The sequence below is a fragment of the Dufourea novaeangliae genome, unplaced genomic scaffold, assembly GCF_001272555.1.
Source record: "Dufourea novaeangliae isolate 0120121106 unplaced genomic scaffold, ASM127255v1 scaffold21, whole genome shotgun sequence".
NCBI classification, from domain to species: domain Eukaryota; kingdom Metazoa; phylum Arthropoda; class Insecta; order Hymenoptera; family Halictidae; genus Dufourea; species Dufourea novaeangliae.
Window position 1 is genome coordinate 3,499,444 of NW_015373910.1, and position 18,699 is coordinate 3,518,142.

The window sequence follows — 18,699 nt, forward strand, 5'->3', positions numbered from 1 at the left end:
CAATAAATTTATACAATCATTAAGAGAATAGTCTTCATAAAATCCTCTGATCCCTCCCTCGTGTTTTAAAATACTCTGTAACATTTTGTGGCGGAAAAGTATCTTAGTTTTCTCTATTATCCCTTGGTGTACAGGTTGTATAAGTGAGGCTGTGTTGGGTGGAAGATATATAATTTTGAAATGATTGTCGTCTTGATATTTTAATGGAATTCTATGTTCTTCACAATCCTCTAACAATAAAATAACTTTCCCACTAATTTGCATATTTTGTTGGTAATCCCGTACAATTGGCTTGAAGTAATTTTCATACCAGTCTATGAGTAATGATTTATCCATGCAAACATCTTCCTGTGATTTCAAAATGACAGGCAGCTTGTCTTTACAATGTTTTAAAGCCTTTGGATTTCGAAATTTATAAATGACTAAGGGTGCAATTTTATTTGTCCCTGATGCATTCACACATAATCCCATTGCAAATCGCTCGTTGTCAATTTTGTAGTCACTGATGTAATCGTCTTTGAGTTCTGCAAGTATTTTTGTGGGGACAGCTTTCCATAGAAGACTGCTTTCTCCCATGTTATAAATGTTATCCACATTTATATTCTCTTTTTCTATAAGTTTATTAAATGCATCCACAAATCTCTTAGCCGCATCCACATCAACAACAGATTGTTCAGTGTGCACTAAACGTATCTGATGGCGTGTTTTAAATTTTGTAAGCCAAGCTTTGGTTGCTTTAAATTCTGAAGATGATGCGATACTCTCTTTTAATTCAACAGCTTTCTTTAAAAGTATATTATCTGTTATAGAATCACCAGCTGTCTTTTTTTCTGTAAACCATGTAAATAAACGGTTTTCTAACTCTTCATGCGATCGTTTTCTTAATCTTGGTCGTTTTTTCTCTAACGTATTCTTATTCGAAAATTCGTGAATATTTGCCATTCTTCTTTGCATTCGAAGAATTGTCATGAGGTTCACATGGTACTTTTCGGCAATCGTAGAAATAGGTTGTAATGCCTCTATGTCTCGTATAATGTCCAACTCTTGTTGCATAGACAAAGTAGGTTTCTTTTTACCCGACATATTAGACACTTTTAAAAGAACTACGTACCATTAAACGACATAATTAAATATAAAATTGTATAATTAATAAAAACTAATTCACTACTTTATTAAATGCATTCACAGTTATACTAAAGTATACATATGCACTTTAAATGTAGACTTCTGTAGATACATGCGATACATGTAAGAGGAAACACGTTCAGTGGTTCTCTCTCCAAATGTTCGGATAAGAATGGATACGAACGATCGCGTGCAAAATGCCATTTTCAAACGAATTTGACACTGTTTGGCACCTCACTTTGGTAAGAAGCGTCGGTATTGGTCACTCGCTGTACGTCATAGGATCGACGTCGTGGTTTCTATCAGTTTCTATAATGACGGATTCAGGGTGGGGACAGTCCCTCAATTTTGAAGGTTCAAACGGCTACGGATTCTTTTCCTGTTATTCTTACCAATTACAGTAGAAGTTCGATAATTCTCGAGAAATATCCAGGAATCGGTCAATTAACGGGCTCCAATCACATGCGTGCTCTTCCCGCCGATCGCCTGTTCATTTGTTCGATGTAGCTCTATATAGGGTGGGTTGGATGTATGCACTTTTTGAGCATCTTACTCCGTTCATTTTAGAGACATCAAACAAGTTTAATCATAGAAGTTATTGAGTATTGGAACATTTGATTAAAACAGTATTACATACTATATACTCTGCACTTTCTGTTATGAAAAATATCCGAATTAAACGCGACACCGTATACATTCCGTTCCTTCCATGCTGGGCGACAAAGTGGGGTGAGCGCACGTGTGTGAGATATACGTGGAAACAAGGGACGTTCTACTGCATTATTGTTACTGTCAAGAACTCGGGTCCACGTCGGGAGCTGTAATATAGTCCAGGGCAAATGTTTCAGATCCTCATAAATTTCTTTTTGATTCTAAACATCTGTTTGCTCTGCTCGGCTGCGCAAGCCCGCCTGCAACGCTTTCGCCGGCTAATGATTATATTGTAGACGCTGCGGACTTGCTCTCGGTCTTGATGTGTCCCGTTTTTGTTGCAAAGTTCAAAGAAAGTCTCGAAATTTCGTGGCGACATTTACATGGGTCACTCTGTGTAATATGATATATATATGTGTATCTTTTGGTCGTTATAAATATGGTGTAATAAAACAGGAAAAGTACAGAAAAACAATTGATAGTATGAAACACACAAAGTACTGGATTAAAAATGTTGGTAAAATTTTCATTGAATATCTACTATTTTAAAAAATATAAGTAGTATAGAGCTCAATGGTAATCGTCGTACATATGTATGTATATACATATGTATTGGAAAGTGATCAACCAGATCTGTGGCGTTATCTACAATAAAACACTCAAGCCACTAGCCAATTGGGTACTAAATTTTGTCGCTAGATGGTACTACCATATCCTTTAAGTGCTAGTGTTATTAAAAAATTAAATATTAATTAAGAATCGTAATAAATAGCAATTTTTTGGATAATTTCGATACAGGACACTGAAACAAATAATGTAGCAACAACAGAGCGTATTTGTGTTTACCACTACAGCTTATAATTTTGTCGTATTTTTTGTAACGCTATGAAGTTTGTTAAACAGCAATTAACCGTGCGGCAATTATTGTTTTGTTGATAAGTGTCTTATACTATAAGACAAGGCATTGTAACTTAGAACATTTAATTCGTACGACTTATTTCAAATGAATTTGCAAAGAAATGCGCAAATTGTTACGAAGCGCCTCATGACGGAAGCAGTTGGAGTTAGTGGTCGATAGAAAATAAAAAGTGTCAGAGATTGATCATAGAAGATTCATACCGAAAAAGGCGTAAAAATGGATTTCAACGTGAAGAAATTTGTAAAAGATGCTGGTGCTGTTCTTAGTAGAGTTGTACAGGTGAGAAACATTTGGCGTGATAATTCATCAAATTTTCGTTGACAAATACGGATTCCGTTTTAGGCCAGTTGTAATTGAACGCTGTCATTTCTGACATTTTGTACTCATTCTCGACGAGGAAAAAATATAAAAAGCACCAACCGTGTCTAGACAGTTCTTCTTTCAGTTTGCTTTTACAAAATAGCGTACCCTACAACCTGTCGTACTCGCTACACCCAACATATGAACTTTTCTTTTTTACTTTCTGTGCATAATTCAAACTTAATTATCGAATGCTGAGGTTAACGAATATATTCAATTTCTGTGATTATCTCTCTTCTATAATGTGCCATTTATCATTTGACTTCTTTCTGGTGCTATCACTTGACATTAAGCATTGTCTTTTTGTAGATAGACTTCCTCAGACACTAGAGAGCTAAATCATTAATCATTTGATGACTCAGAACTCAGAACATATCAAATAAGTTGGAATGTCTAAGGCTAATGTTCCTTTTTATTTGCAAGTCGATGCTTTAACATTGTAAAATGTCCCAAAGATGTTATATGAAATGCCCTAAAATAAAATTATTTACAGAAATAAATTTATGACTGAATGTTCTCACCTAATGAAACATGCAAGTCTTAGGTATAGCCTATAGTAGTTGACATTCTTTTACAGATAACTGAGGAAACATTAGGAACATCAGAAAAAACAGAATTGGATGCACATTTAGAGCACCTTGCAGAAAGGGTACATGCAACTAAAACATGGACTGAAAAAATTACAAAAAATATGGAGTCAGTACTTACTCCAAACCCAGGTATTATAATGTTTTTTTACATACATTTTAAAACAATGTAATCAGATTGAAATGTCTTTATGTATGTCTGTTGTATATCCTATTATAGGCAATAGAATCGAAGATTTCTTCTATGAGAAGATTGACAAGAAGAAACCTAACAGGTTGAGTAATCTGGAGTATGTGGGTATGGACATGATAGAGGCTGGAAATGACTTTGGCCCAGGAATTGCTTATGGTATATATGTGCTTTCTGACCTACTTGAAAGTTAAAATACTAAGTTGATACATATGAAATATTGTTTTTGAGGGTTTGTTGGGATTTTGGTTTCCTTTTTCAACAACTATCCCATATCATTTAAATAAAAAATTAAAAACAATGACTATATTACAGTTTTTTTAAAATGTTTTCATTTTAGGTAGTGCACTGATAAAAGTTGGCCAGTGTGAACAGAAATTAGGACAAATTGAAAGAGATTTCATTGGTACTGCAGCTAATTGTTACATACAGCCCCTAAGGAAGTTTTTAGAAGGAGAAATGAAAACTGTTAGCAAAGAAATGGCAATATTGGAAACTAAGCGGTATATACTTTGTTTTCCATTTAAATGTAAGTGTTCAGTTTCAATGAAACAGAAAATAAATTGACTACTTTTGATCTAGATTGGATCTAGATGCATGTAAGCGTAGGGTGAGAAAAGCAAGAAGCATGCTGGGCCAGCAAAGTGTAAGTTCTATTATTTATTGTTACTCGATCGTGTGCTATATATGTTTACTATGTGTTCTGTCCCGTACATTGCTGCATCTGATAGGAGCCTGGCATATCACCTGAAGTGTTACTTGATCAGGTATTGACAAAGCTGATACTTTTTTCAGCTCAGAAATGTAGCTAATTATATTCTGTTCCTTAAATTTTATATAGTATCTACATCAAATTCTTCAACGATACAATCCATACACTGAATGAAATAATTCATTAATTTTGTTTCATTCACTGTATTATATTTCAGTATTCTTATGTATCTCATATTTAACATGTTTGTTGTTTGTCTTTATCGTAAGGTTTCCTCCTGGTCAATTTATCATTTATTTACAAACGTGCATGCAAATCCAGATTGTTTGATACACATTTAAATATTTTATGGATGCATGAACATTTACAGCTTACATAATCATTTATATTTACCGTTTGTCACTTTCATATCGTAAAGGATATTTGAACGGTGATTTCTCGTTAAAAAGAAGGAATAAAACTTTATATTGCTTTACTTAGGCAGAGAGGGAGTTAAGGGTAGCACAGTCGGACTTTGATCATCAAGCAGAAATAGTAAAACTACTGCTGGAAGGAGTTTCAAGTTCTCAGGCTGGACACCTGCGTTGCTTACATGAATTTGTGGAAGCACAAGCACGTCATTATGCTCAGTGCCATGCGACGATGCAAGACTTGCAGCGCGAATTAGCTGGGTAAGATAACATATCTGATTTCTTACAATTAATTCACTTTAAAATTCTTTTAATTATCCTGCACTATCCTTGTACAGCTATCCCACTCTGTGGTGATCCGAGTGAGTAATGTTTAACGATTATTGGTTGCTATGTCATGTATTGACATATAAATGTATTTAGAAGAAGCTTATAGAACCATTACTCATTCGCAAAGATCATCATGATCTGTAGATAGTTACAAGTATTACTTTCTAGACCTCTGCTTATTTCCGCAAAGTGGTGTATGTAGCATATATGTTGTTTCTTTTGTTTCTTAACAATTATCTTGTTCTGTTTTAAATATCAAAATTATAAGCTCCGTGGTAAAATGGTACTTTTTATTATCTTTCTTTCTGCCATTGTACGGGGCTTGTTATTCTTATTTATACTGCTGATGTACACCTTCTATCTCTATCTTTGCTTGCACGATTGGGATTGCAGGGCGCGTCAGCCGAGTCCTTTGCTGCGAGTCAACAGCGAAGACGTGATCGAGCTAACCCCCTCACCCACACAATCCCCAAATTCATCTGTACATCCACCACTTGCTGGCTCTACCTATGTTACTGCTACCTTTGATACCGAAATGTCAAAAATTTAGTTGTAGAATGTAATAATCACAAATCAATGGCAATAATTAGTATCTATGAAAGAAGTAACAAAAAAAAAAAGCATAGGGCACAGAAACTTTTCTCTCTGTTGTATACATACTCGTTAACTATGACAACGATTCTATAGACACGTTGAACAGTATTTAGTCTACTATATCGCTATCAAACTTGTAATTATCAGAAAGCAGTCAATAAATTATATTTACGAAATGTTTAATAACTGTCATTTTGTAAGAGGAAAAACTTCTAGTCTCAATACAGTTTGTAACATAACGTAATTAAAAACTACAGCTTCAATACATCTATCTTAATGTTTAACTCAATATCTAAAAGTTTTTGTAGTTAATCGATGTTTAATTCCAAGGCATGTTATGTTTTTTTTCTCTATATTAATAAACTCTTGTAGATTATGATGGTTTATGTTCCCACAAAAATAATGTACAATTGTTTATCATTTTTCTAGAACTATGTCCTAACATACTCTCTAATTTACTCCATAATTGTCTTGTTAATGTTATTCACGTTCCTCTACTTGTGAACCGCTTACGCCTTCCTATCTATATTAACACAATATTCAATTTCAGTTTCATCCAGCATGCGTATCATATACATTTATATACATTCGTGATAAAAGTGAGATCTCGTGTTTACTCCTTAAAATTTCTCTTTTAAACTATAATCCATAAAGTGTCTCGATTAAGTGATACTATTTTTCAAAATTTATAAACATTGAGGCGTATTTAGAAGTCCGGACAAAATATGAAAAGTTATCAACAAGTTCACAGAATGTTTTTTCGAACGAGAGTCAACTAAATATTGTGAGCATATTGTCCAAACTCATCCAAATTGTAATTTATCCTACCCAGCTTATCTGGGGGCCCTTATCACCCCACTACCCCACCAACTTCCAATGTATCAGCGGAAAATGGCCAAGAACGTGCAAGAGTACTATTTGATTACGAAGCAAGGGATTCTAGCGAATTAAGCGTCGATCAGGATGAGGTAACAAAATTTGTGATCTAGATACAAAGAAGCATGCTCGCATCATAGCCGAACAATTGGCATGACTCGTTACGGAAAGTAAGTTTCCTTTATAAACATCTTTCATTGTAAGATCAGAGTATTTTTGCTGAACAAATTTATTTTGAAGATTCGTGCATATGAAATAGTTATGTCCAATTAAGTTATTTCATTTACACAATTTATTTCGGAACAAATTAAACAATAGGCTTAATAGAAAAGTATGAATACATTGGTAAGCGATTAAAAGTTTACATTTCAATTTATTTCATTTTTTTAGTGTCAGTTTAAACATGTAAATGTATTTTAGAAGAATATATATTTCATATGTAGCAATCTAATCATTTGGTTAATTTGATTTTACACGATATGGATGCTGTTTAACTTGAATCTGTAATAGGGAATTCCATTGGTAGATGGAATAATTGGTGCATTTCTTAGTAGTATGCAAGCACATGTAATTAAGAAATTTATGCATTTAATGGCTGTTTAAATTCAGTGCAATGATACCAATCCATATGGATGAAGTGCAAATTACATAGAGAAAATCAATGCTCATCGTACAAGAATTTTTCGTAATATACTATCGTACACTTAAAAAAATAAGTTTTAAATTATAATGGAATTACGAATATTTTTTTAGAGGATGTAAGATAGGAACACATTCGTAAAAAGGTAGTAGTGTAAATAAATTTTTATAGATATACGTGTCACGACATTATTGCAAGTTATTGTAAAATAAAGAAAGATATAAACGCATTGGGATTATATATAATACTCATGTAGAAATAGGTCAAGTCTCTTGCGTCTCAGAATCTGCATTTTTATAAGTTTTGCATTGTACCCCTCCGACAAAAACGTGCATGAAATACGTATTTTAGATTTAAGTTTTGTGATTGTATATTGGCTTTTCTATTTTTGTGAAATTTATTCTTGGTGTTTATTACACAAGTATGTTCTGGTTCGTTTGTATATTTGTTTGGTATTAAGAATTATTGTTATGCATACCCATATAGTAAGTTACACATAAACGAACGCATATGTACATTTACTCAAACTCTGCATGTATCAAATAAATATTATCATTTCGTTTCGTTAAATGTATTCTATTTGTTTACAACCTTTAATATCTTTCAGCTTTTCAGCTCGAGCTTTCATGAATATGTAGCATTCAACACTGTCTTCTTTAATTTCACAAGGTTTAACTCTATCTTTTAGGTAATCACTGTCTTTCAAATACTCGGCGATGACGACTACGTTATGGGTGTAAGAGGAAATCAACGAGGAAAAGTGCCAAAAGCATTTTTGGAAATGTTAATTGTTTGTCAATAAGAATTCAATTAATATTAATGCACACTTTATTGCATCTAATGTTTCATTCTATAGTGAATATGAAATGAAACTGCCTTGTGCACTGTCAATATATTGAACAAATGTTTCATAATGTGCAATAACTTTCTAGAGTTTTACTTGTTCTTTCACTGTAAGTTTATAAACTGACACTGCTATAGAATGTAGTTCCCTCGAATAATAACTTAATGGTACACTTTATGAAATTAGAGACGTGGAAGTTTGTGCTTTTTTTGTAGTTAGGGGCATTTTGGAGATTTTAAGGGCATCTTTATTTTTTTTAATGGAATAACCTATTTTTTGTACCATAGATCGATAGAGTATCAAATTCTAAGTAAAAATGTGTTGACCTTCATACGTCCTAAACCTAATAGTTAACAAGATGTTTACAAAATAATCACTGTATTGAAGTTGAGGGGTATCAGTCGAGTACCTATAGCTTCCAGATAGTAAGTACATACGTATTAAAAATTATTTTGTAAATATCTCGTTAACTATTAGGTTTAGGACCTATGAAGGTCAACACATTTTTACTTAGAATTTGATACTCTATTGATCTATTATACAAAAAATAGGTCATTCCATTCAAAAAAATAAAGGTGCCCTTGAAATCCCCGAAATGCCTCTATCTACAAAAAAAGCATGTACCTTATAAGATCTGCCCCTTGATGCCATTTAAGTTCCACGCCTCAAAATTTTGATAAAGTGTACCGTTAAGTCATTATTCGAGGTGATCAAGTTAGTTGAGACACCCTGCATATAAATAATGCAAACTACTGTTTAAAAGAAAAGCTATCAATACACGATATGCATATCAATTAATGAATGGTCAATTGTGCAAGTGTAACAATAAAAATACATTTATCAAATATTTCTCTCACGTACAAGATAAACGTTGTTAAAAAAATTGTATCTATATTCATTGTATGTTGAAATTTTCCGTGATATAAATAAAGTTAATAACTCGTTTTAAATAAAATCATTCATTAAAAAAATAAATTGTCAGAATATTTTGTTTTATAAGTTTATTGGTAAGTTATGAAATATAAAATTACTTCTTTTTCGATACACCCACAGTACGTCCACGACGACCTGTGGTCTTTGTGTGCTGACCACGCACACGGAGACCCCAATAATGACGCAAACCTCTGTGAGCACGAATCTTCTTCATACGTTCCAAATCTTCACGGAGTTTGGAATCTAGGTAGGCGCTGGTAAGCTGCAATACAAGATTTTGTTTTCAAATGTCCCAAAAAACATTTCAATGTAATATTACTATTATACAGCATTGAAAGAAATCAAATGTTGCATGCTATTATTCTAATTATCAGGATGTCAGTTAACTGATAAATCTTAACAAACAACCTGACATGCAGTTTCTTTGGCACAATTACCATCTAATCAATACAAGAATTCATACGATTAGTCGTGAAATTGTGCAGTATATTTTCAAACAATTAACAAATTTTCTATGTATATTTTTCATTTATATAGTTACTACCATACCTGTGAATATTTGCCATCAACAATATCCTTTTGTCTGTTCAAGAACCAATCAGGAATTTTGTATTGCCTAGGGTTGGCCATAATGGTAACAATTTTCTCCACCTAAAATAAACATTTATATGAGACATATGTACAAAATCTTACACAAAATTTAAATTGATGTTCTGACAATGCACTACATAGAACATTAAAATCAGTTGTAGAATGAAATGAAATGAAAGGATTCTACTACTGGCATGATTAATACTATATTTATAAACGTATTCATAAATTAATTTTTACTTCTTCTTCTGAGCATTCTCCAGCACGTTTATCCAAGTCGATATCAGCTTTTTTCAAAACAATGTTAGCATAACGACGACCAACACCCTTAATCGCTGTCATAGCGAACATGACTTTTCTGTTACCGTCAATATTCGTGCCCATGACACGAAGAATGTGTTGGAACTTCTCTGGAATTACGAGCGACTGGAACAAGCAATTAAAATATCAATTAATAATGCATAATATAATAAAAAGACAGGTTGCTTAAGATTAACACATGAGTTAACCTATAATTTAGATTAACGTTACACAATTTTGCAGAATTCTCCTTCACATAATAACAAATAAAAGTTAAATCTTTACGAAAGCAAGACATCTTATAATTAAACCATATATGTTATTCTATTTTGTAAATATAAGAATTAAATATGTAACTGTATCAAACGTTAAACTAGCGATACTTAAAATATACCATTTTCTACATAAAAATTGAAAAATATTCTCAAGATTAATTATACAAATAGTTGCACTACGGCTTCCAAGTTAAATCTAGTGTATTTTATGAAAGATTCAAATGGAAAATAATGATTTTAACAGCCACTGTATAAAACTCACCATCTTGCCAATCTGTCAGGCACTAAAAGAGACACAACCGGAACCGGAATCATTGCTTCAAGAGGGCATCACAGTTACTTTTTGAAAACAAGAAATCTAACCGTTTCAAAGACATGATTTATTGAACTTCTTTACTAATTTGTATTTTAGTTCGTAATAAAGTAAATGTGTAATAATTAATTAATGAAATATTTCTTGATGAGTAAATTACACATGCTTTTATACCACAGACGAGGTACATAAAACGTTAAATTTGGGAGACATTCGATTCAACTCGAGCTCAGTTGGCCAAACGTTTAGAGTTTAGAGTATTATCAAGACTAGTTCTCTTGATTTCCAAAAAGCTTTTACCAGTTACTTTTATTTAATTGATAATATCAGCAACTGGTAATATGAGCCAGATATTTTATAAACTTTGGCGCCACTGTTATTGACAGGAGTATTTATCATAGATGGCGTTCAGGAAAGTATCGCAGATTTAAAAACATCGAGAAACGGGCAGTAAGAATTCCATGAGGCATTGTACCTACACGAGTGCTTTTCTTTCTAAAACAAATTGAAGTAGCAAATTTTCGAGGATGGACCGGGGTATGTATGTAGTTGAAATCCTTTATTAACCATCTAGTAAATTGGAACGCGAGCTTTAAAAGATTGATCAACCAGTTGCATAAAACATATGGCCTTGGAATTGTTTCCAACCCAGCGACTTCTGCAAAAGTAAACATTAACCTTGTGCCTCCGTTTTTCCGTTTTACGAAGGTCTATTCTACTCATCTCTAATCTTGAATACATCTAATCAAAATGTCATAATGAAATGTATTACGGTGGTGAATATTTTATGTTGCTGAAATAGAAATTGTTGTGGGAAGGGGCCTTATTTCCAATCATCAACTGATCACGATCCCCCGAAGATACCTGAATCAACCGATCCTGACCCATCGAAGGTAGCCGAAGGGTCATTCGTCTCGGAGGATCTGGAGTGATAAGACGAAGCAGGAGTTTGCTCGTATGTAAATTTAATTGAAATACATTATTTTTCCATTGTTAATACAACAGTTTAACAGTGACAACAAAGGCTTATATGTTTTCAAATACAAATAGTATACTTCTCTTCTGCATTATCACACATAAGTGAGTAATATTTATCAAAAAAGCCATTGAAACACAAATTTTTATTTTACGTATCCTTAGAATAAACAAAGATTTTCTATCGCATATGTAGCCTTAAAATATTCTAAGTTTCATGTAAGATAGAACATTCAACAAAAATACTTGATCTTACATTCATTTTTATAACTAGAGAAATTAATTTTAAGTTCGCAGTCATTAGCTCAATATTACCTTCAGTTTACAATACTGTACCAAAGATAATACCAATTGGTCAACCACGAGGAGGTTAGTGCGATGGAGTGACACAAAAATGGTATCAGTTGAGAAGGGGGTTCAAGGAATAGTTAACAGATGGCGTTGTTGGTAGTATAATAGTGGCGTGTGTAACCACTTTGAAACAAATCCATTTTAACATTTCAAATAAGTGCTCTCAAATTCGAGGTCACGATCTCTTTCAAATTAACCTGCTCTTTTACATTAATTTACATGTAATGAATATTCACCAGTATTTAATGTTTTCAATGGTTCATGAGAACCGAGTAAATAATTTAAAAACCGAATATCATTTTCATGAATATATGATAGTTGTTATGAAATCAATTTACAACTTACGAAATTAATTATCACTTGATATTTTTTTCCCTATTTCCAGTTACATATACAGCGATAAATTATCCTTCCTTCTATTACATATTCAAACATCAAATTCATAATATATCAGTCAGTGCCAAATTAATTAAAATAATAAAATAGAATTTTATATCGTTTCTTATACAATTACAAAATATTCAAGATATTCGTCGTTTCGGGCGGCAATTTCAACATGTGGGGGTCGATAGAAACAATAAAAACCGAAACACTGAAACGCGCCCAGTCGTGTGCACGGTAGAGGAGGGCCGTTTTCCATGTGATACGGTTTCCTGCTTGGTTTTCCGAGATTTTCCTCCTTTCATCCCTCGGTTCCAGGAGGGTGGAACAAAAACGAGCGTCCAGAGGGTAATCGGGAGGAGGAATTCCGAGGTATGATACCCCTCTGATTCGTTTTACGACGGTCGTTCCCTCGAATTAGGATGGAATAAGAAAAGAATTCGTGAATCCGCTGATTTCGACCAATCCTCCGTTATCCTGTTCGCGGAACGGCGTGTATTCGATGCGGATATACATGATACGAATATGGAAAAATTTGTCTGCACTGTTCGCCATGTACAGTGTGTTCATTTTAACGTATGCAAACAATTCCTTTATTATACAATGTATTTCGTTTTCTCTTAACAACGGTAAAAATATATACAAGGATATTAGTATTCATATATTTATAGTAACTGAATGGCAGAAATGAAAATACCTGAATTATTAATATTGCTAACTTTATATGCTTTCGTGGTTATAAAGAAAGTTAAATATATTCTGTAATATATTGCTTGGGAAACTCGCTTAAACTTCCGTGGACAAATTTTCATTTGCCAGGCGAAATTTTATTTTCACTCCACTGTCCCCCGAATTTTTATTTTGAAAAAAAAATTAAAATATAATATCAAGACTCTACTATTTTTCCGATACTATCTGATTTATACATGTAAAGTATTATAATTAACTTTCATCCGGATAGAAGAACCTTTGAGGCTCTTTTATTATTTCATAATGAACAATATAATATATCATAAAAAATAAAAAATTTAATGTTACTATTCTACTAAATAAATAAACTGAATTAAAAGGCGCAATGTATTTTATAATTACTAATTTCAGTTATTCTGTACTGAGGGCCTCTGAGGCTCTTCTCAATTCTGCCCTGACGAAGGTTAAACAATCACGAAAGAAATTCAATAATCAAAGTAGATAAAGAAGGACAATAATATTATAATCTCCAAGTAGCACAGCAGTCGATATATATCATATTTAATCTACTAACCGTGGATATCTATGAACTGTTCGAATATCGGCAATTTCATCCGCTACAAACTCTAATACACGAACGTATTAAAACTTTTCATTCGCTGGAATAAACGATTTCTCGCTGGCCTGCGTTACAATGGGAACCGATAGATTTCAAGAATCAATAAAAGCAACGATCTGAAATCCCTATCGAATAAAGTCGTTTCGGACCCGTTCTGCGGTTCCGGGAGGGGTAGTCCAGGTGGCTTCGAAGGGCAATTAAACGTATAAACGGTGGAAATTAGCCGCAAGAATTGGCTTCGAGACTCGGCCGAAAGCATGCCCCTGAATGGATTCGCGGGCATCAGGGCCATTTAACACGATGACACCCCATTTACCACCCCCGCAAAGCGAGACCGCCTGGATACCCCCGGGCAAAGCCCTAAAGCCCATATGTCAGCACGTGCCATTGGTGACCGTAGGTGCTCTGTATCGTTAAATGCTCGTGCTGTTTAGAACAGAGGACACGGTCAGCTTTCCGTTTATTCGTCCCGAGCATCACGACGTCACGTATCACGACACCACTGGGAAAATGAACACTTTCGGACCGATGATGATGACGACGCCACACGATGGTGGAAGAACCCAACAAATCGGAAATAATTCTAGAAATGAACGGTTAACGGGATTTTCGACTTTTAACGATTATTGTATGCTAGTTATAGATTATGTGATGGTGTTCTAGAAATTTAGTTAATACGTAATTAAGGTAATGAGATAAAGAAAGGTCCAATTTTTCTGATTTTTTTATTTATATTTTATTTGTTGCTCCAAAATATTGTTTTTATTATTTAAAGCAGTGAAAAGATAAGAAATAATTGTTTTGCTGCAAGAACCCTTGAAACTTCGGTTGTAGCATTTTATCTTGTTTCGATGATATTTTACAACTTCACTGTTCTCTGATTTGCTTCGTCGGTCTTCCAGCGATCAGAAGGTTCCTAGATCGAATACGGCGATTTCCTTGGCCGTCGTTCGCAATTATAGCGAGCATAACCGACGTTGTAGTTTTACGAGCAGAAGCTATCCTGGGGAACTTGCGTTGCTTCCGGTGCCCGGAAAAATAGAAGCTAAAACGGACAAAACCCTGTCAAATGTGTTGCGATGCGGTTTTATGACGGTGAATGAGAGAAGAAGTCGTTTCGTTCCACGAGTGAACAGAGGCCTCAGTATAGATCATCTTTCCTCTGTACCTGCATCTTTGTCGCCAAGGTCGTTTTCCTTTTTCGAAATACGACTTTCGAATCCGGCTACTGAACGCCCAAAATTACCTGACGTTCTACTCTTCCCTTCCAGGTAACAGTTGTGCATAAATCATCGCTGACTTATCGCCGATTATTGTTTATCATAACTCCCTTCTGGAACCGTCTTCGTTACCGTTAAACATCATCTCTTCATTTTCTTTTAAATAATTCGAAAGCTCCTATCTTTCTTAGAAATAAGATAAGGAACATATTAGTGGAATTCTCGACCGTAATTATAAATTATAATACACATTCACGAAAATATCATGACCTTTTAACCTTCGACAAGTGACCAGGTGCTTTAAAATCACATGGTTGACCACATGGGGTTTGTTAGACTCAATATGCCAAGTTTCTACAATCTATATTAGGTACTTTTGAATTGAATGACATAAACTCAGGTATACGAAAGCACAAAATTCGAGATGATTTAAATAATACAGTGTATTCAATTTATAAAGCTCCCCCCGCGTGCCCAGTCAAAGGATAAACCGAGAGACAATCAATTTTCATATATTCCAAGATAGGTTCAAATTCTTGCAATCTGTTCGTCACTATTAACCATTTCTCATTTTCCTCGATGAAGGTTCATTTATTTTGTCACTTCTAAATCAGGACATTTGGTCAAGCTCGAGTTTACCCCGTTACAAGTCAGGGATGGGCAAATTCATTATCTAGATAAAAAATATCGAATAACGAATAAGAGATAGAAAAATTACTTCGTTATTTGTTTTTATTGATTAAACGTGGTAATACCAATTTTTATAATAAAATGATACTTCTTGAATGTGTAGACACTTTGCAAACAATTATTTGATCTCATTAACTGTTTAACCAGTAGCCTTATAACATCGAGTCAGACTCGTGGGTCAAATGTCGATATTTTCTGTTCAAATTCTTTCCGTCTAATTTTCGGGAACTGACTTTTTAGCTGGCAAATAAAAAAACAAAATCGGTCAGTTCCATCGTGGGGGCAGCTGCCAATACGGCAGCGGTCCCCGCGTCGAACTTTCTACTCCTCATGGCAGTATGATCGGCAATAATGCACAGTACGATCGTGTTCGAACGGTGACCGTGACGAAAGCCGATTTCCAAGCACGGGCACCATTTTCCGGCAGCCTCCTCGGCTTCGCAAGAGCCACCCGCAATCTTTGTCGGCAAACAGGGGCCTCGTAAATTACAAGCCCTGAACGTCTCAATGTTGGCGGGACCCCTCGGACTAGGGCATTGTCTACGAGGTACCGACGTGTTAGACACGCACCCCTGAATCTCAGTTAGCTGGGATACAGCTCTTTCGAGCGTTCCGCTGCGACGCGACGCGACCCGTGAACTGTGCGTATTCCCAATATCGGATTAAGGTAAATGTCCTAATTTCTACTCACTCGAGCGTATACTCGTAAAGAAAGGTGTGAACAATTTTTTTGTGGTAAAAGTTTAGCAAAGTAATTGATCGATACCTTAATAATAAATCGATTAACCCTCTGTAGGTAATGTGGATTTGGGTTAGGTTTCTAATTTTAACAGAATTTTCCAACAAATTTTTATTTCTATTGAAAAAAGTTTATTACATTTCACTTAACGAACGATTGTACAATGTCACAGAGAGACTTCGAGAAGTATTCCGGAATTTTCTGAAATTTCTTATTAGCTTAAAACGGTGAGAACATGTGAAACATAAATTCAATTATGAGGTTATCTTGTTAAAATTTTACTGAGTAGTAATTGGGACATGAAGCTAATTCCCTTCACCCTAAACTTACTCACTCGTTTCCCACTTAAAAAAAATGAAAAATGGTAAAAAGTTTCAGAATTAGGACTCAAAAGAATATTTGTTATCTTCTAAGTTGAATTTTTTGATATTATAATGAATTTGTATGAGACGTAGATTTGATTAACTAAATTTTTTTGAAAAATCTAGTTAGAACAGTTAAGAACTCATACGACAATATACGAAACTCTCGACGATGGTGCTGAAAACTGAACACTTTCCACTCTCCAAAAATCTCAATGATTGGCTGTTTCCCCTGCTTCGAACTATTCATATCATTCCTTTATCCATCCACCGAAGGGCTATGGATACGTATCGACGCACACATATTTCGCGTGTGTATATGTATACAATGCCTTGTGAACACACAGGAGCCACGTAAGGCTGTGGCGTCGGGACGCAGGTGGCGGCGTTCAAAGCCAATTATGCGAACGCGCCCCCGACGTCGACGTCGTTCTCGCAAATCCCTATCCTCGCGTTTAAACCTCTCCTACACCCCCCACCCCCTTCCTATCCGTGCACGCGAGAGAGGGGCGGCGACGAGCGAGATAGAAGTTTCACTTGTCTGCGCTATAACGGATTAACGGCCGCGATTTATTCGCAAGTAATTGCTTCCGCCCTTTAATTAACTCGCATTTATTTCACGTAATGGCGACCGCTTGCCATCCGTACACCGGAGTTTTCAACGGAGAAGCCGCGCGAAAGGAGCCACACCACCACCCACTCTTGTGCAATCCGTTCTCTGTTAGCCTTTATAAACAGTAAATCCTGGATGAGTGTTCGAAGGCTCCTCGGCAATGAACATTAAATATTTCATATACTAACGGTCATATGTAGCTAGAACAAATATCATTGGCTTTAGAATTCCAAGATCTATTCTAATTCTAATTTATATAATTCCTGGTATTTCAATTTCTTCCGCGCACTCCTGAAACACCAATTATTTCTGAGAGTAAGAATCCAAAATATTCATTTAGACATTTCATTCGTAACGACCTAATCGTTTCGCTTTTAGTTCTACTGAGTCTTAGACAGTCGTTTGTATAATACAAACGCATAAAATTTTGTTCATTATGGGTTCAGTTCGAGGACGAATCAGAGACGACTAATCTAATCAGAACACTGTTCCTCATCTACGAGGCGAAACCTGGTCGAATTTAAGAGGTCTTTATCCAACGGGGGTATCGTGAACGATTCCGTTGAGTTCTGTGAACGCATCGACGGGAAACTACATTACAGAAGTGGCACTATCAATGAACGAGAATCGCGGGATTCGATAGTCGTGGCAGTATCGCAATGGGTAGGGTGAGCGAAAGAAAAGCCGATTGTTCGGCGAACTGGGACCGCCGGGATGTCGAGAAAGAAAGAGAGAGAGACAGACGGTCGCCATTTCGAGAACGATAAAATATCGTAGGGGTTGACTCTCTTATCTTTTCCTATTATCGATAGTTGGCCGTGGACCAATATGGCCACAACCGCCGGTTACCATGGTTACCTCGGGATCCTACTAGTTCCAGGAACGGTGCTCCCATCATCCGTGCTATTATCATGCTTTGCCATAAATAAGGAGAGGCTACTCCTTCATCTCGCTGTAAAACGTGTCCATGTCCCCTTTCCTTCTCGCGGACGAATTTCTACGCGGAATTACGTACCACCGTGATCGCCAGGCGCTTTAGACGTAGCCTGATTGTACAGTAAATCCTCGATCATTGTCCTAAGGCTCGTCGGCACTGAACAGTAAATATTTCATAAACTAATGGTCATATGAGACTGAAACAAATATCGTTGGCTTCGGAATTCCAAGCTGTATCACTGTGATAAATTTTATTAAAAAGTCAGCGTTATACCTGGAGGCCATTCCTTGTCATTGCTGAGGAATTTTCGAATACTCATTGTGGATTTATTGTATAGGATTAATTCAGGAGAGACGCCACGTGGGGGAGACACCACACTTGTAATATTTTCCAATTGAAAAAAAATAATTTATAAGATACCTACTATTTTATATTAATTTATAAAAACTGTGAGAAAAGTTTCGTCAGAATT

The 18,699-nt window shown here is 35.1% G+C and overlaps 2 protein-coding genes across 3 annotated transcripts; one reads left to right on the plus strand and one right to left on the minus strand.

Moving 5' to 3' along the window:
• The first annotated feature begins 2,860 nt into the window (after positions 1-2,860).
• LOC107194037 (endophilin-B1) lies at positions 2,861-8,149 on the plus strand. Of its 2 annotated transcripts, none has more exons than XM_015583598.1 (8): positions 2,861-2,974; positions 3,633-3,774; positions 3,863-3,991; positions 4,173-4,335; positions 4,415-4,478; positions 4,564-4,599; positions 5,025-5,215; positions 8,083-8,149. In XM_015583598.1, exons 1-8 carry the CDS (start codon positions 2,912-2,914, stop codon positions 8,084-8,086), a joined length of 792 nt encoding a protein of 263 aa, XP_015439084.1. In that variant the 5' UTR covers positions 2,861-2,911; the 3' UTR covers positions 8,087-8,149. The 2 variants fall into 2 exon arrangements, with proteins under 2 accessions (XP_015439084.1, XP_015439083.1); XM_015583597.1 differs by lacking the exon at positions 8,083-8,149 and adding an exon at positions 5,678-5,834.
• Positions 8,150-9,219: 1,070 nt separating this feature from the next.
• LOC107194023 (40S ribosomal protein S18) lies at positions 9,220-10,638 on the minus strand. Its single transcript, XM_015583580.1, has 4 exons — positions 10,600-10,638; positions 10,003-10,188; positions 9,721-9,822; positions 9,220-9,433 (listed from the first exon to the last, which is right to left on the minus strand). The coding sequence occupies exons 1-4, from the start codon at positions 10,600-10,602 to the stop codon at positions 9,266-9,268; spliced, it is 459 nt and encodes a 152-aa protein (XP_015439066.1). The 5' UTR covers positions 10,603-10,638; the 3' UTR covers positions 9,220-9,265.
• Between the last annotated feature and the right edge of the window lie 8,061 nt (positions 10,639-18,699).